This window comes from Gobius niger (genome assembly GCF_951799975.1).
Source record: "Gobius niger genome assembly, chromosome: 18".
Taxonomy (NCBI): Eukaryota; Metazoa; Chordata; class Actinopteri; order Gobiiformes; family Gobiidae; genus Gobius; species Gobius niger.
In genome coordinates this window covers 28,319,432-28,347,249 of record NC_136869.1, presented here as the reverse complement: position 1 = coordinate 28,347,249, position 27,818 = coordinate 28,319,432, and the positions used below count along the sequence as shown (strand labels likewise).

General features: G+C 43.5%; 1 protein-coding gene across 1 annotated transcript in view; it reads right to left on the bottom strand.

Annotated features, from left to right (window-relative positions):
- plppr4b (phospholipid phosphatase related 4b) overlaps nt 1-19,857 on the bottom strand; it is a 35,750-nt gene extending 15,893 nt beyond the window's left edge. Inside the window, exon 1 of the mRNA XM_079575929.1 lies at nt 19,531-19,857. Within this exon, the coding sequence (XP_079432055.1) occupies nt 19,531-19,602 (72 nt within the window). The 5' untranslated portion in view covers nt 19,603-19,857. The remainder of the gene's footprint in view (nt 1-19,530) is intronic.
- Nucleotides 19,858-27,818: the final 7,961 nt, after the last annotated feature.

The following is a 27,818-nucleotide window of genomic DNA, read 5'->3' as shown; positions in this document are numbered from 1 at the left end:
GCCTCTAGCCCATTCCTGTGGAGTTATGAATTTTTAAAGTTTTTAGAAATACATTTTTTTTTAAAAAGGAAAGAGTTCCACACATGTCCAGCAGAGGGCACTGACATAATAAGCGCTCAGGATATGAACAACACATTATAGCCACGTGGTAAATGGACAGTCTGCCCCAGGGCGGCTGTGGCTTCAATAACACCTTAACACCACCAAGTGTGGAGTGAATGAATAATGACTACTATGCAGTACTTTGAGGAACTTGTGACACAGGCTTGTAAAGTGCAATGCAAGTGTAAGCCGTTGTTATTGATGAAGCTACAGTCATGTTGGGGCTTTGACCAAATCACAGCTCATCAGTATTCATTTAGTGGAAACATTGTGTCTATTATATGCGGCACACGGCCCATAATGAGTTTGACACTCCTAGTCTAAAGTCAGAAGTGGATTGGTTTAGGAAAACGGTTTGGGCATATTGTGTCTGAACAATAAAGTCATCACTATGTATCTGCTTATAAATGAGTAACAAATGATTTGTAGCTTTACAAATGATCAAATAAGTATTTACAAATACTTTAACAATGTGCCGTCATCATAGTATTACCGCACATTATTACAAAATGCAGTTTTATGACCCTAAGAAGTGAACACTCCAATACAAATGTAATTGTTTTTCCTATTCACCAGCGTCTGGCCTTGACAGAATTCTACTTTTTGTCGAGCATGAATGAAGTATAATCGTACTGAAGTATTTGTTGATTTTTGATCCAACTATAATGTTGAGCCAAGCCATTGTTGAAAGTCTGTGATCCAGACTACACAGCGGTAAGTCCTCCCACTGTTCTGTCAGAGTGCCACACACACACACACACACACACACACACACACACACACACACACACACACACACACACACACACACACACACACACACACACACGCACACACGCACACACACACGCACACACGCACACGCACACACACACACACACTGCTGAATAATGCATGGGGGAGAATGGAGAAAGTGCTCCATGGGGGTTTTTTACTTATTTTTGGTGAAGCCAACCAAGAAAAAACAAACAAATGTGCCACAAGCTAAAACCTTTGCTTGACGATTGTGCTCAGTCATTGCTCACGCATTCCCAACCAAAAGACACATTTGTTGGGTCTTTGTGTCTTAAAACAGTCTGGGATGTTTCCTACAATTTGCCCAATCATTAAAGCCACACCACGTAACATTTCAACCAAAATAATAGAATAAAGTACATGCATTTATTTGATTACAGATTCACCTCTCCTCCGACCTGACTGTAGCTTCACTGGGGTGTAAGTCGTCTCCATGATGTAGATGAAAGGCAGCCAAATATGAGATTTAAATATTTGGAGTCCTCGTGCAAATGAATTCTTTGATTATCCACTACGTACTGTGTCGCGCTGGTCATGAGTATACATGTTTTGTATAATCCATTACGCAGTGTGCTTTTAAAGGAACCGGCCATAATGAGATATGTTCTTACCTGAGCACACAAAAAGACCAAAGATGTTGTTAGCATTTAGCCTCTCCTCCTCGTATAGTTACACGAAATTAAAGATGTCGATTTTCAAAGCAGATAAAAGGGGAACTATATTGTAAGGCGCACTTGTTGTAGGAGCACTTCGACGTCCGCATAGAGAATTCTACAGGAGTGAAGATATTACAGGTGAAACTCTGTAGAATATCGTTCAAAAGTTCATTTATTTCTGTGATTCAATTAGATATGAAACTAATACATGATATAGACTCATGACATGCAAAGTGACATAGGTCAAGCCTTTGTATGTTATAATTTTGATGAGTATGGCTCACAGTACATTTTCAAAATATTCTAATTTCATGAGATTTTTAATTTTACAAGCTGAGCCATAATAATTAGAACAAGATTAGAACAAATAAAGGCTATACATATTTCACTTTGCATGTATTAAGTCAATCATGTATTAGTTTCACAGTTTAAGTTCTAATTTTCCGAGTTTCACCTGTACTGTGCGGACGTTATTACGCCTTGCAATATATTACCTCTTTTTAACCGCTTAGAAGATCAACATGTTTAATTTTGTGTAACTGTACTTGGATCGATCGATCGATGTGTCCATAGAGGAGAGGAGGAGAAGCTAAATGCTAACAATATAAGACCAGACATTTACGCATCAACTCGTCTAAGCTCAGGTAAGAACATATCTCAGTATGGAAAAACAGTGGCCTGTTCCTTTAAAGAAGAGAATATGCACAAAAGTCTAATCTTCCAATCCATATTCTAATCTTCCAATCCTAATATTCCCTCCATAATGCGGGCCGCCCTGGGGTAGACCGGTGGAAGCACGAATGCACAAGTGCGACATTGCATCCTCACCATCAACCTCTCACTTACACAGAGTGAGATACTGACCCTCGCCTTTGAGGTCTGATCGGGTCAGCTTTCTCAAGGCGGTATGGGCTTTTCCTATAGACATAAGTTATCACCAGAAGTAGGTTAGAGAAGCTTCAGGAGAGCTTGGCAGACTCCTAAGTAATAGTCACAAGTCTAAGTCCTCAGAATGTATTTGAAATGTTACCAACCTACTGTGTACTATAAATTGCACTGAAATGTCCACTCAGGCCTCTAACCCGCATGCTACATAAAAGCTAGTGCACTGAAAACTGGTGAAAATGTCCACTGTCCTTGGAAACAGGTCTTTAGGCTGATGAGAAACATGAGCGAACTGCTTTTTCCTCTTGGTGATTCAAGAGTAACAAAGAGACACCAAGTCTACAGCATCTTTAAGGATAAAGCATCAAGATTTCACCAGACGCGAAATTTAAAGGTGCACTGTAAAAAACGTTAATATTAGGGCATATTTGACCTTTCAAATATGGGTGGTTAACTTGGCGCCTTTGCATTCCATCCTGGAGGCCTCTATGATGCTCCAGAACCAGTTTTACTTTAGGTTTTTTAGAGTTCTGGTAGGTTTTCATGGATGGAATGGAGACAGATCCAAAAGGAGTAAAAACATACCAGAAACCCTATAAAACAATTGCTCCTGGAGTGTCCTTGAGCCCACCGGGATGGAAAGTAAAGGTGCCATGAGAACCACCCATACAGCCGCTGGGTCACCGAAAGGTCAAATAGGCCGACGTATATATATATATTACCCAAAAATAAAATCACAAAAAGTTTATAACAAACAGTAACTTCAATAAAACCTCCAGCCTGTCCCAGAGCAGGCTGTCCTGAGAAGGCAGGACAGTTCTGTGGTAAACTCAGCACGATGCATTCAGGGACAGGTCCATGGGAGGCCAGAGGCTCATTCTCTTCACACAAACTCAGCTCTGACCTACTTTACACGCAGCTGCTCCTGACTGCCTCACACTAACTCAAACATACTTTTACAAATCAGCACTGTGGCGTCTTTACTATCCACACAGCGCCACCTCAGCAACCTCACCCTGTTCTTATCACCACCTCAGCACCCTCACTATGCTCCCATCACCACCTCAGCACCCTCATTATGCTCCTATCACCACCTCAGCACCCTCACCCTGCTCCTATCACCACCTCACCAACCTCACCCTGCTCCTATCACCACCTCTGCACCCTCAATCTGCTCCTATCACCACATCAGCACCCTCACTCTGCCCCTATCACCACCTCAGCACCCTCACCCTGCCCCTATCACCACCTCAGCACCCTCACTCTGCCCCTATCACCACCTCAGCACCCTCACTATGCTCCCATCACCACCTCAGCACCCTAACTCTGCCCCTATCACCACCTCAGCACCCTCACCCTGCTCCTATCACCACCTCAGCACCCTCACTATGCTCCCATCACCACCTCAGCACCCTCACCCTGCTCCTATCACCACCTCAGCACCCTCACTCTGCCCCTATCACCACCTCAGCACCCTCACTATGCTCCCATCACCACCTCAGCACCCTAACTCTGCCCCTATCACCACCTCAGCACCCTCACCCTGCTCCTATCACCACCTCAGCACCCTCACTATGCTCCCATCACCACCTCAGCACCCTCACCCTGCTCCTATCACCACCTCAGCACCCTCACTATGCTCCCATCACCACCTCAGCACCCTAACTCTGCCCCTATCACCACCTCAGCACCCTAACTCTGCCCCTATCACCACCTCAGCACCCTCACCCTGCTCCTATCACCACCTCAGCACCCTCACTATGCTCCCATCACCACCTCAGCACCCTCACTATGCTCCCATCACCACCTCAGCACCCTCACCCTGCTCCTATCACCACCTCAGCACCCTCACTATGCTCCCATCACCACCTCAGCACCCTCACCCTGCTCCTATCACCACCTCAGCACCCTCACTATGCTCCTATCACCACCTCAGCACCCTCACTATGCTCCCATCACCACCTCAGCACCCTCACTATGCTCCCATCACCACCTCAGCACCCTCACTATGCTCCCATCACCACCTCAGCACCCTCACCCTGCTCCTATCACCACCTCAGCACCCTCACTATGCTCCTATCACCACCTCAGCACCCTCACCCTGCTCCTATCACCACCTCAGCATCCTCACCCTGCTCCTATCACCACCTCAGCAACCTCACCCTGCTCCTATCACCACCTCAGCACCCTCACTCTGCTCCTATCACCACCTCAGCACCCTCACCCTGCTCCTATCACCACCTCAGCACCCTCACTCTGCCCCTATCACCACCTCAGCACCCTCACCCTGCTCCTATCACCACCTCAGCACCCTCACTATGCTCCTATCACCACCTCAGCACCCTAACTCTGCCCCTATCACCACCTCAGCACCCTCACTCTGCTCCTATCACCACCTCAGCACCCTCACCCTGCCCCTATCACCACCTCAGCACCCTCACTCTGCCCCTATCACCACCTCAGCACCCTCACCCTGCTCCCATCACCACCTCAGCACCCTAACTCTGCCCCTATCACCACCTCAGCACCCTCACCCTGCTCCCATCACCACCTCAGCACCCTAACTCTGCCCCTATCACCACCTCAGCCCCCTCACTCTGCTCCTATCACCACCTCAGCACCCTCACTATGCTCCCATCACCACCTCAGCACCCTCACCCTGCTCCTATCACCACCTCAGCACCCTCACTCTGCCCCTATCACCACCTCAGCACCCTCACCCTGCTCCTATCACCACCTCAGCACCCTCACTATGCTCCTATCACCACCTCAGCACCCTAACTCTGCCCCTATCACCACCTCAGCACCCTCACCCTGCTCCTATCACCACCTCAGCACCCTCACTCTGCTCCTATCACCACCTCAGCACCCTCACCCTGCTCCTATCACCACCTCAGCATCCTCACCCTGCTCCTATCACCACCTCAGCAACCTCACCCTGCTCCTATCACCACCTCAGCACCCTCACCCTGCTCCTATCACCACCTCAGCACCCTCACCCTGCTCCTATCACCACCTCAGCACCCTCACCCTGCTCCTATCACCACCTCAGCACCCTCACCCTGCTCCTATCAACACCTCAGCACCCTCACACTGCTCCTATCACCACCTCAGCACCCTCACTCTGCCCCTATCACCACATCAGCACCCTCACTCTGCCCCTATCACCACCTCAGCACCCTCACCCTGCTCCTATCACCACCTCAGCAACCTCACCCTGCTCCTATCCCCACCTCAGCACCCTCACCCTGCTCCTATCACCACCTCAGCACCCTCACCCTGCTCCTATCACCACCTCAGCACCCTCACCCTGCTCCTATCACCACCTCAGCACCCTCACTCTGCTCCTATCACCACCTCAGCACCCTCACCCTGCTCCTATCACCACCTCAGCATCCTCACCCTGCTCCTATCACCACCTCAGCACCCTCACCCTGCTCCTATCACCACCTCAGCACCCTAACTCTGCTCCTATCACCACATCAGCATCCTCACCCTGCTCCTATCACCACCTCAGCACCCTCACCCTGCTCCTATCACCACCTCAGCACCCTCACTCTGCTCCTATCACCACCTCAGCACCCTCACTACGTTCCCATCACCACCTCAGCACCCTCACCCTGCTCCTATCACCACCTCAGCACCCTCACTCTGCTCCTATCACCACCTCAGCACCCTCACTATGCTCCTATCACCACCTCAGCAACCTCACCCTGCTCCTATCACCACCTCAGCACCCTCACCCTGCTCCTATCACCACCTCAGCAACCTCACCCTGCTCCTATCAACACCTCAGCACCCTCACACTGCTCCTATCACCACCTCAGCAACCTCACCCTGCTCCTATCACCACCTCAGCAACCTCACTATGCTCCTACCACCACCTCAGCATCCTCACCCTGCTCCTATCACCACCTCAGCAACCTCACCCTGCTCCTATCACCACCTCAGCAACCTCACTATGCTCCTACCACCACCTCAGCACCCTCACCCTGCTCCTATCACCACCTCAGCACCCTCACTCTGCTCCTATCACCACCTCAGCACCCTCACCCTGCCCCTATCACCACCTCAGCACCCTCACTCTGCTCCTATCACCACCTCAGCACCCTCACCCTGCTCCTATCACCACCTCAGCACCCTCACCCTGCTCCTATCACCACCTCAGCACCCTCACCCCTCTCCCATCACAGATCCATGTTTCATGCGTGTTTAATTGCAGGAGCCAGGGGCCTTTGGTGAATTGGAGCGTGGATAAAGAGCACAGCGGGGAGTGAGTGACAGCCACCGCACGCGTCACGTGACCAGCTCCACAGTCTTCATGCGTGTTTGGAGGAACACGCCAATCTGTGTATGGATCAGGGATTGTCAGATAAAATCAACGCTGGCGATCTTTTGTCATTTTGAAAAGTTTCCATTCAAGTGGAAACACCGCACAACATTTCTACCAATACATTCATTGATTCTTTACTGAGAACTGAGTCTACATACACGACCGATGAAGGGCACACTTCCTTTTATTGAAATCATCTAAAATTATAATGGCACTGATATTTAAAAAACGTGTTTGTGAATGAAATCTTGCGGCACAACTAATAAAAGCAAAGCTGCAACTGTCAATTTTTAGTGCATTTACTGTAGCTTTGACTTTAGAGCAAAAAGCTTTCACTTGCTCGCCTGCTCCGTAGTTGGGCTGATTCTTGTGTTTGTTGGGGAGGTTCTGGGTAAAATTGACGGTTGGAACTGCTCAGCACGGAGCAGGTACATCTCTGCCTCGTCTCCATGGAGATATCAACTAAAGGCAGCCAAATATGAGATTTAAATCGGTAAGGTCCTCAGCCATATCCATTCTTTGAATACCCACTGCAGAAACAGCATTTTCTGTGCCCAGCTGGTCGTCAGGAACATGGTTTGTATAGGCAGCAATATAATCCAAAATGTTACGCAGTGTGCCTTTAAGGACACACAATCTTTAAATATTTATAATATAAATAAGCAGAACTAAATAACTCATGCCCCTAGAGGCCATAAGCACCACTGCAGGTGTCATAGCATGTTTTTGCTCATTAATTGACCGTGAGAGTAAAGATTACGCTGACAGGAAAGACAAAGGGAGAGAGGGATCTTGTACTTTCAATTACACAATGTAGATACAAATATAGATAAAACTCAAACTTGGCTGTAAATACTGTTTAAGTGGCGCAGTTAGCTTTGCCCGTTAGCCTGTTAGCTTCTTCTTCGTGATTCCAGTAGTGTGTATTGGTAGCTCTGAATTGAAATACTGATTTATTCACAATGACTAATCACTGAGGCGTTTATGTTAAATTTCATAAACTGAATGCAAAGTGAGTCCAACACTTCGGGTTGCCAGATCCCATGGCTAAAACCTGTTTAAAACAAACCTAGCATCAAGTCCTAATTAGTGCAGGCCTCACTTAGTTACAGCCCAGGGACTGAGTGTGGAGATTCAGAGCTTGAGGTCTGGTTTGTCCACAAACTTGTACTTCATGCAGCTTAAGCTTGAGTTTTGTTGACAGTACCTTTTTAGAAGCCAGTGAGACCGCATGCTGCACGCACTACTTTAAACAAGATCAAAGAGAGAGTCACTTTTTTACCACAGGCAAAACATGACTCACATTTTGTTCCGACTTACCCTAAAAAAGCTGTGTTCATTTGAGTAGAACGGTCAAAATGCAGGTGTTCAGACCTGACTTATGGTCAGACAGACTGAATAGCACATATGCATACATACATGACGGAAACAAAACAACACTGTTGATTCTGCATAATACGGGACCTTTTAGATTATATTAGAGTTATGAGTTATGAAACGTTCACAGAGAGGACTATTTTCATCCATGAACCCAAGATAATGAATGTATTTAGCCAGTGCATACACAGACTTCATCATAAGCTTTCATCTCATAAATATTACTTTTTTTTCGCCTCAAAACCCCTTGAGCTCTTTGGTTTCTCATCACTTGGTTTGTTAACATCCTTGTGCAAATACAGGAAGAGTTTGGAGACAAAATGTGATTTCACGACTTGCTTGACACATACATCCATAAAAACAATTACAGTGACATCATTAACTGATTTTCATTCATAGACTGTCTCTGAACATTCTTGAAAATGTGAGCAGTTTCCAGATCTGCCAACCTGTATGCATTTGGCGTACAAAGTACGCATCTTCACACCCAAGTATGCATGTACGAAATGTTGCTCTGAAAGTCCACACACTTTTTTAATGTATTTTTTTACTTTTTAAATACGTGATTTATATAGATAAATCCATCATACATGCGCTGGTGTTTTAACGGCGCTGAGCATGCGTACTCTCTCCTCAGGATATGCCTAGCTAATATGGTAAAGGAAGCTGTCTCGGGTCTTTAGCGGTTGGTCCTGCTCATGACACTGCGGTGATATCGCAGAAAGCGGGCGGAGGCATTCAGAGAACACCGTGGGACAGTTACTCACGAACTACAAACACATGAGTCAAGGAGGTGAGACGCCGTAGAAGCACGCTGGTAAGTACTTTTTAAATCAGATGTTGATCTGGTGGCATAACATAAAACCTGCACTTGTTTATGATGTGATGTCTCTAACTACAAGCCACAGTGGCGGGTATTTCTGGGCGCTGTTCTCTCGCTCCGTCTGTCCTTTCGCCCCTACTTCAGCTCTCATGCGTCCAAACTTTTTCTTTTTTTTTCTTAAAAAAAAGCGGCTCTCGTAATTTTTGGTAAAACAAGCTCCACAAATATGTCATTAAATATGCGACAGTAGGGCTGTATTGCTGATCGTTTTCTTTAAATTTTCACATGGAAATCCGCCATGCTTGCAGCTACTGACAAACATTGTCCATAGACTAACATTAGACAGAAACATTATAAAAAGTGGAGAAAAGAGCTGTGGATTACCTCCGTTAGCTGCTGAGTCACTGCTGGTAAATACATCTAACACACTCTGTAGTGTCAAAATGCTTTTATATGAACGACAACTCCAGTATTTTACCATCTTAAAACCTCCATTAGTTTACTATGGAAAAAACTTGCTGCTAATCCCATAAAGTTTTGCGATATGACATCACAATCCTGAACTCTATTCAAATTGAGCCAGGACTATGGAGCTCCACAGTCCTGCATTTGGCTGGTGTTTTGGTGGTATTACATAAGAGAAAAAAGTAGGTTATTCCTATATTATTCCTAAGGTCTACAGTTTTCCATTGTATGTTTATTTTTTTATTAAGGAGGCTATAATCATTTTAACACAGAGTATGTCTATAAAAACTGAAGCACATTTATGGACAGGTATTCAAAATGAATTGTCAAAGCCAAACTATTTGGAAGCATTTTGTGGCCTACTGCACTATACTGTACTGCCTTTTCTTTCTTAATTCCATTATTATGTACAGGAATCAATAAATCCAGAATAAGATATCAAATTATCCTACACTCATACATGTATTCCCTTTGTTGTGTATTGTATATTGGTCAGGATTTGATTTGGAATTTTCTGTTTTCATTTAGGTTTCATTGAGGTGGATTGAAGCGACTTGATCAACATACGTGTCTGACGCACCAAAAAATGGTGAATCCAATTTTTTAGTCGTGTCCTTTTTTAGTCCTGCTCCAGTCCTTGTTTGTCAAATAACTGTGCATTATCTTTTGTTCATACTATTTTTAAAGATGGGCTATGAATTTTTTTATGTGAAAAAAAAACCCTTGATATTTTTTGCATATTGCATATTTTTGTTGGCTTTATGGGTGCAGCATGGCAGCTTTATGTTCCCTCACAGTGGCCTCTATGATGCTCTATAATCAATTGTTTTAGGGAATTTGGTATTTTTCTGTTGCAAACCCCTAAAAACATTGGATTCTGGAGCATCATAGAGGCCACTGTGAGGGAACATAAAGCTGCCAGGCTGTACCCATAAAGCCACCAAGTAACTTAACGGTCAAATATACACAATTGTCAAGTTTTTTTTTTCCTTAAAGGAACAGGCCACCGTTTTTACATACTGAGATATGTTCTTACCTGATCTTGGGCGAGTTCATTAGTACCTGTCTGGTCTTCACGGCACAGACGACGTTAGCATTTAGCCTCTCCTCCTCTCCTCTATAGCTCCAAACCAGGTGAAAATAGAAGCTAGGTTGGTATTATTACACCTTACAATATAGTTCTCATTTTATCCACTTAGAAAAGCCACATTGTTTAATTTTGTGTTATTTTACTTTTGTAATGTGACACTTCACGTAAACCATATTTAAATAGCTTCTAAGTACTGATTTATTATTTTGTTTTACCTGGTTGGATTTATCAGGGCTGCTTAAATCTTAAAGGTAAAATTTGCTGATAGTAGAAGGCATTGTATTATTGTAAACTTCTATCCTAAGACTTGTGTGTGCATGTGATGTTAGGAAGCATGCCCTCAGAGGATGATGCCAATCTAGAGAACGGCAGCAGGAAAAAGGTTCATGCTCCTCAGAAGTTCCTGAAAAAGTACCAGGATCAGTGGCCATGCCTTCGCCCCTCCAAAATACAAAATCATGCTTTTTGCACATTGTGCAGGTATGACTTTGATGTAAGACATCAGGGAGCTTCAGGTAATGCAAAGAGCATTCTAGTTAGGGAGAGTATGATATTTTGTGTATAAATTAGGAACAATTACTATAATGCATTTGCAGTCTGTTTTTACGTTACAATCAAATAGAGCAGGTGAATGTTGTCACTTAAGCCAATTGTATAAAAGCACACATAAGCCAGAGTTATTAACTGCTTTTGTGTATATGTGTGTCGCAGATTGCAGACGCCATGTGGAGGGGAAACGTCATACAAAACTTACAGCTGCAACTGATGCTGTCCCAAAGATAAATCCTTTTTTTACTCAGGCACATGAGCTGAAAACCATAAAGGCAGCAACACTTTTTACATTCTTTATTGCTGAGCACAACATTCCTTTAGCTGCTGCAGATCATGCCGGCCCACTCTTTAGGAAAATGTTTCCTGATAGTGAAATTGCGAAAAAATATGGCTGTGCTCAAACAAAACAGCATCCGTTTTAAAGACTGATGATGAGGATATCACCAAAGCCATGAAGCAGGCACCGTACAGCCTTGCAACTGATGGAAGTACAGACATGGATGATGTAAACATGTACCCAATTGTTGTTAATTTTTGATCCTACTCTTGGAAAAGTGGTGGTCATGCTGCTCAAAATATGCGATACCAAAGAATCTACAGGACGCGCCATATTTGGATATTATTATATATATATATTATTATTATATATTGAAGAAGAGAGACATACTATGGACAAATTGTGTCAGCTTTGCTGCTGACAAGGCAGCAGTTATGCAAGGCTTAGGTGGAGGAGTAGCAAGCTTCATTAAAGAAACAAATCCACACGTCTATCTTGTTGGCTGTGCATGTCATTTAATACACCTTGCTGCAGAGAAGGCGTCCACACACTTGACACTAAGCATTGAGGACTTCCTTGTGACCATTTACTACTATCTCGACAAAAGCAGTAAAAGAAAAGCATTAGTCAAGGAAAACAGAGGTGAGGAAGATAATCAAGCTGGCGTCCATAAGATGGCTGTCTTTGTGTGTGGATCGTTTGCTTCAACATCCCCTGACTGTTTTTTTGATAGAGAGGTAAAAAAAAGAGGCCCAAGTCTTATCCCTCTCCATCATCACATCGACACAAACCATCTTCTGCCACCACTTCCTCCTCTCAACTAGGTTCCATCACAGCGCCTATAAAGCCTAAAGAAGCTGCCTCTTGACAACTGCATTTCATCGTAGCTCCTGTGAGGCCCAAAAAAGCTGAGGCCCAATGAAGTTGCTTGTCAACTACATTCCATCACAAATCCAGCTAAGCCAAAAGAAGCTGCCTCTTCTCACCAGCGTTCTACTACCGTGAGGCCCAAAGAAACCTCCTCTTCTCAACTAGTTTCCAGCTTAGCTACAGTGATGCACAAAGAAGATTCCTCTGCTCAACCTGCTCCTAGCTCAGCTTCTGTGAGGCCTGAAGATGCCTCTCTTTTTCATCCGGGTTCCACTCAATAACCTTCAGCTACTCCTGATTGTAACTTTCAAGCTTGTGACTTTGATTTGACAACATTCCTGTTCAAACAAACTGAAACAGCCAAGACTGCCACAACAAAAAAGAGAAAATGGAAATCAAGACGAAAGAGAAGAAGGAACTCACAAAACCTGAAAAGGTATTGAATTTTCTCAAAGACCCCATTTCTAGAGTATATTCAGCTCTATTCTACAAAGAGCTATTCCAATTTTTGAAACAAGCAATCTGACACTCCAAAAAGAAGAGCCATGTGTTCACATCCTTTTGCCAACACTTGAGCTACAACTAGAAAAGATTTTGCTTTCCTTTTGCAAACCTGACCTTGTACCTGACCTGTAAAACATATGTCAATATTACTGAACAGCTCCCTGATGAAGAACTGTTGATTGGTCACAATACCAGAGGTTGTATTGAGAGTCAAACTAATATTCTTGACTTGAAACCATTCTACTGGGATGTAAGATGTTTTTTTTCAACTGCAGTGGAATACACGGTTGCCAAGTTTCCATTTGGCGATGAGCTTCTTCCAAATGCTGTTGTTGCAGACATTCATGCCAGGAAATCTGCATCTTTCTGATCTCTTCGCTACTTTGTCACACGTTTTCCTTGCCTTCTCCCTGAAAATGTCACTATGGATGAATTAGAAGATGCGTTCCACATTTATCAGGTTACCAGTTTCGAGGATAGCATCACAACCAATCGCATCGATGAAGCTTGGAAAGACATTGGTCAGCTAAAAAGAGGAGGCACTTGTGTCTTTGCAGGTCTCTCAGCAGTCATGCTTGTGATTCTAGTTTTTGTTTTTTTCCATAGCAATGCAGGCTGCGAAAGAGTGTTCAGTCTTGTAAATAAGAACAAAACACAGTAGCCAGTCTCGGCACTGATATGATAAGCTCTTTGGTCACCAGTAAAGTTACCATGAGTGCAAAGGCACTCATGTCATACGGAAGTGTTCAGTGATGCCTTATTAATGAAGGCAAAGCGTGAAACTTACAAAGAGAAGCTGTCAAGTCTAAATGTCTCTGAAAAATATTGAATACATACTTTGTTTGAATTGGAAGGAGGAGAGGCTGACCTGGAAGGAGGAGAGGCTGACCTGGAAGGAGGAGAGGCTGACCTGGAAGGAGGAGGGGCCGACCTGGAAGGAGGAGAGGCTGACCTGGAATGAGGAGAGGCTTACCTGGAAGGAGGAGAGGCTTACTTGGAAGGAGGAGGGGTCGACCTGGAAGGAGGAGAGGCTGTCTTGGAAGGAGGAGAGGCTGACCTGGAAGGAGGAGAGGCTGACCTGGAATGAGGAGAGGCTTACCTGGAAGGAGGAGAGGCTGACCTGGAAGGAGAGGCTTACCTGGAAGGAGGAGAGGCTGACCTGGAAGGAGGAGAGGCTGACCTGGAAGGAGAGGCTGACCTGGAAGGAGGAGAGGCTGACCTGGAATGAGGAGAGGCTGAGGCTGACCTGGAAGGAGGAGAGGCTGACCTGGAAGGAGAGGCTTACCTGGAAGGAGGAGAGGCTGACCTGGAAGGAGGAGAGGCTGACCTGGAAGGAGAGGCTGACCTGGAAGGAGGAGAGGCTGACCTGGAATGAGGAGAGGCTGAGGCTGACCTGGAAGGAGGAGAGACTCACCTGAAAGGAGAAGAGGCTGAGGCTGACTTGGAAGGAGGAGAGGCTGAGGCTGACCTGGAAGAGGAGAGGCTGACCTGGAATGAGGAGAGGCTGAGGCTGACCTGGAATGAGGAGAGGCTGAGGCTGACCTGGAAGGAGCGGGAGGAGAGGCTTGCTTACCTGGAAGAGGAGAGGCTGACCTGAAAGGAGGAGAGGCTGAGGCTGACCTGGAAGGAGCGGGAGGAGAGGCTTGCTTACCTGGAAGAGGAGAGGCTGTGCAAAATTGTGTCCTAGGGAAAGGGGTGAGTAACAGTGTTATCTTTGTATGCTGGCACTAAAGGTGAGTAATATGTGTTGTTTGTTTGTTTTCTATTGCAGTTTTCTGGAGCAGCAGAAAGTTGTCCACTGGTGAGCTGGAGCGGGTGAAAAGTTGTCCACTGGTCAGAGGGAGATGAGGCTATCTACACTCTGTTGACCTGGAGAGTGGAAGACACTTTCCAACAGACGCTTACTTGCATGATGAGAGGGATGTATTATTGTATTATTCAATGTAGAAAGAATGTAAGATGTGAAAACCTTATTAAAGACAAGAATACACTGTTAACGGTTCTGCAGGTTTTTCTTAAAATAATGTATATATATATATATATATATATATATATATATATATATATATATATATATATATATATATATATAAAATGTACAGGTTTAGTAATATTATAACCAAGAGAGACACCCGAAAATGCACCAAATTACAAGCAAATGATGTGTATAACATCTGGTATAATTCTGGTGGTGCACTCGCAGACCAGCCCCTAGATATAAAGCTTCATTATGTTCTCTTTTCACCTCTGGTCTTTGGCGTAGAGAGTAGCTTCCTGCATTCACTGTCTTTCTCAGGGCTGTAGCCAGGCCACTGTAATAAGGCATGCTTTAGTTTGTGTATTTAACTTAAAGTGCAGCAGAATCAGATCTATTCTGGAGCCTTTCTTTAAACGATCCAAACCATTAAGGTTTTGCTGCACCTTGAATAAGTTGGTCAAATAAATAATTGGTTTGATTTGTTGCGCGTTTTACATACTGAGTTTTTTTTTATTCACAATATTATTTACAATACAGTGGGCTCTTTGTCTGTTAAAATGCACCAAAATGCTGGAAACATGACTCTTACACTAAGTCTCCCAGCTTTTCTTGGAACAGTCCTGCATTCAGTGCTGAATGATTTGGTAAATCTCACCTTGGTTAGGCCTTGTTTTCACTACTATATATGTGTATATTGGAAAGAAACTACTTAGGGCAAAAATATTGTGCGAGCGATAAAAAGACAGCGATAGTAAAGTACTCTTAAAGTACTCTTTTTACAAAGTTGGCAGGTCAGGAGTTTCATGTTTCTTTACGTTTTCATTGAGGGAGAAGGGAGGGGGCAGCTAACATGTGATGTGTAAATTGTGCGACTCATTACGGATGTTTTAATGGACATGTGTAATATTGATCTGATCATATGTGGAGTCTCTCAGCCTTTGTCATTTACAGCACAGACTTTAATACTATGTGAACGTTGAGGGAAAAAACCTCCCACAGTCAGAGACACCACTATGGCTCCTGTCTGAATGGATTATTAGGTCAGTGTTTATCAAATGTGACACCAACGCTGCCACGTGCATGACTGACTACTGCAGAGCCCTTTCTTTGCAAATGAGAAGATACAACATATTCATAAAGGCGGATAAAAAAGGACTTATTTATGGCGTGGTTCCGGGACCATTTCCAATGGACCAATAGAAACTAAACTGCCGTAAAACTCAAACAAATAAACACGGCAGCAGCGCCGAACATGCTCCGAGTGCCCATCGAGACATCGACAAGGGTTTTTCTGCAATGGGTTTTTCCAATAAAGCCTTTGGAGCAGGACCTACTGTATTCAAACCTCACATTCGGAAACTTTTAGTCACTCAAAGCTGCCACATTCCAGCAAAGTTAAGATTTCATACTGACAACATGCTAAATTGTTTGTAGTATCCTTTAAATCCTAAAGAATTACATCAGGTAAAAAACACTTGACTGATTGATTCAGAGTACCACTGAGGGACAGCCACATGACTAAAATAAGTCCGGGATAGAATGGCCCAGTGTCTATCTAAACACTTTAGAATCTGCATTATACAAAAATAATGGAAATTATTTTTACTGTATCTGTTGCTGCTGAACCTGAGATCAGAGGCTTCACAATTCTGATCAGCCTCTTAGGGTTATTCTATTGCAGTAGTCAAAACCTGGATTGCGATTCGATATCAATAAATCTTGCAGCCCTACCATATTTGGGTAACAGCGACACGTGGATATTGATTTCAGACATAATGTGCGAGTTTACAAAATATCATAAACTAAACATGACGAAGGGAGAGTTTGATCTATTTTTCACTCTGACATTAAAACTAAGAGAAGACTAAGTGAGAAAACCAGACAAAAAACGTAACCACTGCATGAAAAATATGACTTTTCACCAGCCCACTCTAACCATCATCACACTGACTTTACCAGAGCATAAATGTGCATATAACATAGAAACATTAACACCGGCCATCTAAAAGCAGCCTTCTCCGAGCTGAGGCAGGATTCCATCAGACAACAACAGAGAAGTGTTGGATATGGAGCCAGAGAGAGTAACTCATAAGGCGTTCTGATTTGTGAAGACCTCCTCATGGTGTTGTATAATGCACAGATCCCACTCAGAGTCGACTCTCCGCCCGTTCTCATGCACATCACTTTTGCACAGCCTTGACCTATATACGCTGCACGGAATATCACAAGTCAGGCAAATTAGGGTGAATCTGCAAACCGGAGCCACTGCACATCCGCAGCAGCAGATCTACAGCAGCAGATCCACTGCAGCAGATCCAGCACATCAGATCCACCACATCAGATCCATCACATCAGATCCACCACATCAGATCCACCACATCAGATCCAGCACATCAGATCCAGCACATCAGATCCATCACATCAGATCCATCACATCAGATCAATCACATCAGATCCATCACATCAGATCAATCACATCAGATCCAGCACATCAGATCCATCACATCAGATCCACCACATCAGATTCATCACATCAGATCCACTACTGCACATCCACCATAGCAGATCCACCACATCAGATCCACCACATCAGATTCATCACATCAGATCCACCACATCAGATCCACCACATCAGATCCACCACATCAGATCCACCACATCAGATCCACCACATCAGATCCAGCACATCAGATCCACCACATCAGATTCATCACATCAGATCCACCACATCAGATCCACCACATCAGATCCATCACATCAGATTCATCACATCAGATCCACTACTGCACATCCACCATAGCAGATCCACCACATCAGATCCACCACATCAGATCCACCACATCAGATCCATCACATCAGATTCATCACATCAGATCCACTACTGCACATCCACCATAGCAGATCCACCACATCAGATCCATCACATCAGATTCATCACATCAGATCCACCACATCAGATCCACCACATCAGATCCACCACATCAGATCCACCACATCAGATCCACCACATCAGATCCACCACATCAGATCCAGCACATCAGATCCACCACATCAGATTCATCACATCAGATCCACTACTGCACATCCACCACATCAGATTCATCACATCAGATCCACTACTGCACATCCACCACATCAGATCCACCACATCAGATCCACCACATCAGATCCACCACATCAGATCCACTACTGCACATCCACCACAGCAGATCCACCACAGCAGATCCATCCTAACAGATCCATCACAGCAGATCCATCACAAAAGAGCAACAAAAAAGTGACAAAAAAGAAATGAAAAAGTGACAAAAATAGTGACATAAAAGCCACAAACGAGTAATACAAAAGTGACAAGTAAAAACACAACATGGCAACAATGCGAGGAAGAAGATGTGATCAGATCAGTAATGAAGGTCTTTGCTTTCAAATGAGGCATTACGCTGCCCTCTAGGCTGTAACCTTTTAGGTTTGGGTAAAGTTGAACTGGGGAAAATGCACTTGGTTATGGCACAGGGTTAAGAGGTAAAAGAAGTGGTTTGAGAGAGAAGTAAAGTGAAAAACAGTGTGACCTAACGACTGTAGTCAGGGCAGTCTGGGTGAGTTTAAACAGACCTCAAGCCTGTGGTAGTAGTAGTCAAAGAGTAGCGAAAGTTGGAAAATGATGTGATGGAGGGACAGCATGAGGAATTCTAACTAAGCATCGAAGCGTTTCCTTTGCTAGTTTGGCCCAAAACACAAAGGTCACGAAATATTCTAATCCAGAAAGTTAGGACACAATATTGTACATTTTATGCTAAAACAAGAAATCTATGCATTCACTATTTCTAAAAGTGGGGAAACGTTAGATTAAGCCGAGGAATGGAGTCAAAATTGAACATTTGACACATTGGACTAAATAATTGTGTAAAGAGGACAGAATAAATATGGAATATTTCATTCAAATGCAGTTGAGTGTGCTTTGGACCATCCTTTTTGTTATTTAATACCTGCTTAAAACAACTGCAATGCTTTCCAGGGACATTTAAACCCTTGATTTTGGCACAATTCCTTTAATGATTCTTGGAAACACTGGAAAAAACATATGAATAACACTGAAAGGCATTAACTCTTTGCTAAGGACTTGAACTTGGGCTTGCCGTGCAGTGATAGGATTTAGGGCTTTTTACTGGGAGCCGAGTCTTTAGCCGAGTTCATTTCAAAGAGCCCTTCGAAAGACGGCCACTTTTTTGTTTTGTTTTTTTGACGCCAGCCAGATAAATCATCATCTAAGATCGCCAACAGAATCAGAAAGGATCGTAATTGCCATTGCCAGTGAAGAAAATGAATTCACAATTGTGCACCATGAAACGTGAATAACACATCTACTGTATATGGGCATGCAAAATAAAAGACCTAGCCTACAATATGATAAGTCTGAGCACACCTTTTGATTGAAGTCACCCGAAACTACAATGCTTTAAAAAAAAAACGTGTCTGTGTGAATACAATCTTGTGTTTACAATGAATGCTAAGAGGCTACAACTGTCTGACAAATCTTTTTTTTTTTTTTTTTGGCGCAAAAAGCTTTCACTTGTGTCACCTGCTCTGCTGTTGCCGATACTTGAGATGGTTCTGGGTCAAATTAAAGCTTCAAAGGAGCCGATCCGGTCACGCACGTCACGTCACTAACTGCTGTGGTGAATGTGCGGCGGCTCCGCTCTGCAGGTTGATAGTAGCGTGTCAGGCACAGCGCTTTTACGCACGGACACCATTACGCTTGGCTAACGGCGGCGGTATCGTCTCCCCGACTGCCCGAGTGCTACCGACGAGCGCAAACCGTCACTCACCTCCACGAAGTAGAAGCATGGCAGCAGGCTGACGCTGTCTTTGGTCAGGGTCCTCTTGTCTCGCGCGGACATGTTGGGGCCTCTCGGTTTTACGCGCGCACGGATGGAGAAGCGAAGGAATGGAGGGAAGATGGGGTGGGGGGGTCACTGAGGGGAGGGAGGATCAAGGCCGACGCATGGCGACGGGGAGCGCGGCGCTATCCTCGACACGAAGCCCCTGGGCCCTGTGTCATCAGCGGCGGGGAGGCTCCACGGAGGCGGCTGCGGCGCGGGCTTTGTGCGGGGAGGGTCGGTGTGTGAGCATGTCCTCTTTAGAGCGGCTGGCAGGTGCGCGCGCGAAAGAGAGAGAGAGAGAGAGAGAGAGAGAGAGAGAGAGAGAGAGAGAGAGAGGAGGATGAGCGCATGCGCAGAGGAGGGGAACGAGAGGGATGCTGTGTGGAGAGTAGGGCAGTGTAACTCTGACGACAGGGATGACCTTACTCACCCGGGGCATCAGTCTGACTGTGGAGCAAAGCGGTGGGCGTGGTTTAAACCCTCTGGCTTAATTATACGTTTTATGTGAAAAAAGAAAGCCCATCTATGTGGGGATCTGCTTAAATCTACGTGCTCATTTTGTTGATAAATTAATTTCCGAGGGGATATTTTGGAATTCTTAACCTCCTCCACCTTAACTGATAGGCCACCGTTTTTACATACTGAGATATGTTCTTACCTTAGCTTTGACGAGTTCTTTAGGACCTGTCTGATCTTCACCCGTGCCTTCAGTCACGTAAACACAGCGCAGACGGCGTTAGCATTTAGCCTCTCCCTCTCTCCTCTATAGCTCCAAAACAGGTCAAGATAGAAGCTACCAAGCTCTTCCACGTTTTCCCTATTTAAATATGGTTACGTGAAGTGTTCCACTACAAAGTATAATTACACAAAATTAAACAATGTGGATTTTCTAAGCGGATAAAAGGAGGAACTATATTGTAAGGCGTAATAATACCAGGAGTAGTTCGAATCGGATCTCCCCTGTGTCTCCCAACCAAGTTTAGGGGACAAAAGTAGGGACGGTTAACAGTTGGGTCAATATCGCACCATCCCAGCAGTAGTTAATTTGACCCAGCAAGATGGATTCCTCCATTCTAACCCAACAGATGACTTAAATATTTTACTCAAATTCTGGGTCAATTTACTGTAAAAGAAAAAACTGTAAATCTGGGTCAATTTAACCACACATGTTAGTTATTTAATCTATCCAAATGCTGGATCAAAGCAATACAAATTCTGGGTTGTTTCAACTACATATATTATTTTATCCAGTAATCCATCCAAATGCTTGGTCAAATGAACGTTGGATTAATTCTAACACATTACAGTACAGTCGGGACGACAGTGGCTCAGATGGTAGAGTGGGTCGTCTCGTGATCAGAAGGTCGGGGGTTCGAATCCCACCTCCTGAAAGTGTACACTGTCGTTGTGTCCTTGGGCAAGACACTTCCCCCACATTGCCCCCAGTGTCTGCGTACATTGGTGTATGAATGGGAGTATGAATGGGTGAGTGGATCCTTGCTGTAAAGTGCTTTGAGTGCCTAATGTAGGTGGCAAAGCGCGATATAAGTTGAGACCATTTACCATTTACAGTACAATCTATAAAAAAGAAAATTGCAATAGACAATCCATGTAAAACGGATCACAAACTTTTAGCAAAACAATTCATGCTCGATTCGACCATGCAATGCATATACTATGCAATAAACACTCAAACAATACTGGAATCCTTTTTGACATAAACATCCACAATATAAAATGTTCAAGAAATAGAACAGATCAAGCCAATGTCATTAAAACATTCAGTGCAAAACAACTGACAATGTTAACAGGTCCAGTGTCCGTTTTTCAGACGCCTAGTTCCTGAGGCTGTTAGCTCTATTTGGAAGCAAGTATTCGAGTTTGAAGTTTAGACTCCACTCCTGGCATCTTATGTCAAACATCAAGAGGCATGGATGGCCTGAAGCAGTGTGTCGTGTTCCAACGCCTGACCAGCAATGATGACACAGGCCTGAGATACATGCTGATCGTCATTTCCCAATGTCAGGACAGAGGGGTATGGTCTGTATTCCACCATGTCTGTTCCAGGCTGACAAACAAAGCAAGAAAGAATGCAAGAGTAAGGAACACATGTCTACCAACTAGTATAGTACAACTAAAAGAAGACTCACAACAACGATAAAGTCTAAACTGGGTGTACAATTTGGAAAAGATTCAGTGCATCTCTTATTTTGTCTAAATGGTTATGCCATATAGCTCACATTACAGAAAACAATTTAAAAAGGATACTAAATGAAACATTTTTGTTACAGATCTGCATGATTCATGAGAACGCTTTTTCCCGAGGTCAAAATGGCGAATTTCACCAAAAGGCAACTGATTTGTGTGTTTGGTTTTAAGTCCCTAAAATATGGATGTTTTGCTTCATCAAATAGTTTAATAATTATCTGGTATGAGAGCCCTTGCAAGAGCACCATCATGTGGTGTTTGAGGCGGTGGTTGATCTCAGTCTCTTCCTGAATGTCTGCAGCCTTTCTTCCAGGAATCCAGTGGCTGGCCAGTGGTTCAGTCCTGGGATGTACCATGTTTTCTGCCAAGAAATCAAAATCTTTGATTAAAATCAGGCATATTTGTTTTTGACAGCGTGGGCTACGGTTAGAACAGGGTTTGTCCTCAGAAGTAAAAATCACTATTAAGGTTAAATTGAAAATCAAATTGGATAGTCACCTTAAAAATTGAATAGAATCTGTTTGAGAATCACACCCAAATAAATATGTGACTGAACCAAATCCGATGCCAGGGCTCTTTTAGTATGTTGCAGGACTGTAAAACAGGAAAAAAAGGTAAAAAGTGAAAACTACATTTAAATGGACAGATTTCTTATCTTTGTACAAGGTCTGCCAGCTGCCACTCTGTCAAAGTGTTGATGACAAAGCTGTCCATTGATCTGAAATAAACATAAAACATAAAATATCAATTGCATTTATTATTTAGATATCACTTTAAAAAAAACAATGCTGACACGCAGCAGAATGTAATCCAATGTGACGATACCAAGCTTGTCTGTGGGTGAACAGTGAACACAGCCATTTTGTTTAGCATCACAAATGATAAAGAAACCAATCCTCTCTCCTCGTATATGTGATCAATTGCATACATTTGAGCTGAATTTACATCACTCTAAAAATCACTATGTTTTTACTTCACAAAAATATTGGCGGCTGATGCAGTCTGATGTAAACAGCCTAAACACTCCCATTATACGCCGCTGTGGCGTTACAGGGAACGGCAGAACTCCTGCTTAACATGAGACATTAAAAAGAAAATATTCAGATTCATTGTTTTAGACCTAAATATTAGGAACCTATATCCCCAGGCACGGAAGCGCAGCGGTTAGCGCGCGTGCTTCACAGCGAGAAGGTCCAGGTTTCTGTGGAGTTTGCATATTCTCCCCGTGTCTGTGTAGGTTTCCTCCGGGTACTCCGGTTTCCCCACCACTAAAAACATGTACAATAGGCCAGAATGAACAAGAGTGTGTTTGAGAGTGCGCATGGGGACGACGGATGGAAATTAGCCCAAGGCTACAATCCGGTGTGGTTTCTTCATTAACATGCACTGTCCCGACCAAACAAACCAATGAATAAATACAATAAAATATCAAAATATAAAATGTTGCATTGTCCTTAAACTGGAAAATGACCTGGCTAGATAGCAAACATGCGCGTTCAGACAGCTCATTCGAGAAGAGCTGCTTATACAGTATGTACACAGTCCCACCGGCTTTACCCACGCAGAGGAGATAGTATTACCTGGGCCGGGTGCTGAGTGCGGCTCGGGCTCACTCAGAAAAATGCATGCTCCCTGGTATAGCAGGGGATGTCCACACCATGAGGAGTGAGCTCCTGTTGACCCTCCGTGCCCCTCACTACGTGTTCTAGCATCACTTTTCTCTGAATAGTAGAAATGGAGTCTGGCGCGGAGTGTGGATTTGTGTTGGAGGACGTCTGTCGATGAAATGACGTTCAGCGAAACAAACCATGTGCTGAGTCATCTGACATATGTTGGGTTGATCGACTTTGACCCAGCTGCACAAAAATAACCCAAATAATCCCATACAAATAACCCAAATCCCATACAAATAACCCAAATCCCATACAAATAACCCAAATCCCATACAAATAACCCAAATCCCATATAAATAACCCAAATAATCCCATATAAATAACCCAAATAATCCCATACAAATAACCCAAATCCCATATAAATAACCCAAATCCCATATAAATAACCCAAATCCCATATAAATAACCCAAATCCCATACAAATAACCCAAATCCCATACAAATAACCCAAATCCCATATAAATAACCCAAATCCCATACAAATATCCCAAATCCCATACAAATAACCCAAATCCCATACAAATAACCCAAATCCCATATAAATAACCCAAATCCCATACAAATAACCCAAATCCCATACAAATAACCCAAATCCCATACAAATAACCCAAATCCCATATAAATAACCCAAATCCCATACAAATAACCCAAATCCCATATAAATAACCCAAATCCCATACAAATAACCCAAATCCCATACAAATAACCCAAATCCCATACAAATAACCCAAATCCCATACAAATAACCCAAATCCCATATAAATAACCCAAATCCCATACAAATAACCCACATCCCATACAAATAACCCAAATCCCATATAAATAACCCAAATCCCATACAAATAACCCAAATCCCATATAAATAACCCAAATCCCATACAAATAACCCACATCCCATATACATAACCCATAATGAGTAAAACATTTGATAACACAGCAGGTTTTAGTGTCGACATGGACATAAATAATGTGGGATATTTGATTTGATCAAACATGAATATGATGGCTTTGTATTTTTGAATATTTGTAAAAACTATACTGAAAATATAGCCTGCCAATCGCCAGACAAAATATGACAAGTAAGTTGGTCTGGGGACCACCAATTCCTTTTCTCATAGGAGGTGTGGTTTACGATTGTCCATAGTCGTTTATTGGGCTGAATGTCTATCATGCGTCTGAACGTAACCAAAGCCAATCAAATCGTGGTATGAGATGACGTATGATGTACCCGCTGTAAACTTTCGAGCTGAACTATTTAGAACACGGTCTAAAGTTTGATCAAAATATCTAGTCGCTGCTGGATCTGTAAATAATTCTTTCTTTTTTTTTAAATGTTTTATCCATAAAAATCTACAAGCTTCCGTATGTGGAATAGCTCGTCATCGTTTTGCCGTCCCTCCTCGTTCTGTGATTGGTTCCCAAATCCATGTGAAAATTTCCGCCATGGTCCCCAGGCTACTGTGCTGTTCCAAATGATTCGGGTGCTCACAGCAGCATGGGTATGTCCCAGGCTACCGAAAATACAGGGGCAGACTTAGTTGTGTCCTTGGGCAAGACACTTCCCCCTCCTCGCCTGTGTGAATGCAGTGTGTGTGAGTGGTTTTTGGTGGGAGGGATGGTGCCGGTTTTAGGCCTTGCATCCGTAAATCTACCCCAGGGTCTGCTGTGGTTTATAGTAGCTTTTACCAACCCTAACCCTACAATGTTTTGTACTACAACATCAATGAATTTGTTATGTTGGGGCATGAATACATACTGCAATCCTTGGTTGGGTGTAGCCTGGTTTGGGGTTGAATTGCTTTATTCTGCTTTAGCCTACCGATCATTTTCCCGATTAATCTATTAATCACTTGGCTGTGAATGGTGTATGAAAATGACCTTTTTTAAAAATGTTTCATCACATAACACTAAAGTGGCATTGCTTGAGGACATGTTGATGGAGTAAACTTAAAGGAACAGGCCACCATTTTTACATACCGAGATATGTTCTTACCTGAACTTAGACGAGTTGATGTGTACCTGTCTGGTCTTTGTGCGTGCGCTCAGTCACGAAAAACGACCAAAGATGTTGTTAGCATTTGGCCTCTCCCAGCATATTCCTATAGCTCCAAACAGGAGTGAAGTTGGAAGCTACCAAGTTCTTCCATGGGCACAAAGACCAGACAGGTACGTATCAACTCGTCTAAGCTCAGGTAAGAACATATGGTGGCCTGTTCCTTTAAAGCAGGGGTGCCCAAAGTGGGGCCCGCGGGCCAAATTTGGCCCGCCGGAACAATTAGGTTGGCCCGCCAGAGGGTGACCTACTTTTGCGCCGCATCTGGTCAATAACTTTCTCTCCCGTTCATTCTCAATGGCAAATATAGATGCAGTTCACTTTTTGTCCACCAGCGTCAAATTGGGGGCGCTGTTTCAATCCTTTCACAAAGTTAAAGGAATAGGCCACCGTTTTTATATACTAAGATATGTTCTTACCTCACTTTAGTCGAGTTAATATATCCCCGTCTGGTCATTGTCCGTGCGCTCTGTCACGCAAACGGAGCACATACGCAGCCTCTCCCATATGTGACATAGCTCCGAAAAAGCTCACGATAGAAGCTACCAAGCTCTTCCACGTGTTCCCTATTTAAATAAAGTTACGTGAAGTGTTTTCATGCGAAGTATATTTACACAGAAATGTAACGTGTCGATTTTATAAGCAAATAAAAAGGGGGACTATATTGTGAGGCGTAATGATACGAGGAGTAAAACGTCCGCGCAGTAACTCCTAAAGGTTATTGACGGAAGTGAGCGGGGGGAAGTCTTTAGGAGTTACTACGCGGACGCTGTGCTCCTCGTATCATTACGCCTCACAATATAGTCCCCCTTTTTATTTGCTTATAAAATCGACACGTTACATTTCTGTGTAAATATACTTCGCATGAAAACACTTCACGTAACTTTATTTAAATAGGGAACACGTGGAAGAGCTTGGTAGCTTCTATCGTGAGCTTTTTCGGAGCTATGTGACATGTGGGAGAGGCTGCGTATGTGCTCCGTTTGCGTGACAGAGCGCGCGGACAATGACCAGACGGGGATATATTAACTCGACTAAAGTGAGGTAAGAACATATCTTAGTATATAAAAACGGTGGCCTATTCCTTTAAGGAAACAAAAATCGTTGACATCTATGACTTATAAAAGAATTTATACTGAACTGACACTTTCAAAATGATATAATATGGCATTTTCTTTGACTTAAAGAAATGAATGAGCTAAAGTCACTGTAGGTACTGCAGGTACAGGTGGTGCTGTTGTTTCCATTTTGCTCTATGTGACAAAAAAGCTGGGAAAACATTGATGAAAAAGTGGCCAAAATGTCACTAAAATGTCACAAGAAATGGACAAAAAAATGACAAAAATGTGACAAAAAATTGACAAAAAATGACAAAAATTTGATGAAAAATTTACCAAAAAATGACAAAAAACTTACAAAAATGAGTTGAATACCCAACAAAAAAATGATGGAAAAAAAATCTGATGACGTGAGGAAAAAGATCCTCTCGGTTCAGGCGGGAGTTAAGAGGTTAATTGCATAGATTGAATTAAATGCAAAGGTATACCAAAAAAGAAAATAAAGTAACTTTTATTATTTGCAGTTATGTGTTTCACACTTGAGATTGCCGTGTTTGGCCCGCAACTCACAGGCACTTTTTCATTTTGGCCCTCGGAGACAAAAAGTTTGGGCACCCCTGCTTTAAAGTGTATGTTTGTTGGAGGCTCTTGGCGCTAATTCTGCTTCTGATTGGATGAGACGCCAACGGATATTTATAACATTTTCAATGAACAAAACACTACAGACCCTAACTTTAAAAACAGAGGTTTTCATAAAAAATATAACATTTCATGTCATTTTTGCTCTATTTGAGACTGTGCTTACTAGAAAATGATTAATCAATCACTAAAACAGTTGTCGACTCTTTCAAAAATCGATTAGTTGTTTGAGCCTTTAGTCCTGGATTCCAGAAGAGAGTGAGACGGACTCACAGGGCTGTGGGTATCTCAGTCCTCTGTATGTGGACATGAATGGCCTCTGTCACCTGGAGTGGCTTGAGCAGATTTGGAAAACAAAAGGATTAAGTGGACGAGATGGATTAGAGTCATTCACAATAATGTAATCCACCTGAAAGCACAGAGAAACGTGTCAAACTGTTTGTACTTTGCCCCAGTTCTCAATACGGCGCGTTCTCTCTGAATGAAAAGGTCCTAGATTCTGCTAAACTGAGCTTCGGCCCAATTAAAATGTGGAGACTTTGGTTCAGACACTCGAGTATTTAACACCCTTTATTCTCCCCCAGGTGCTCCACAATCCTCCTT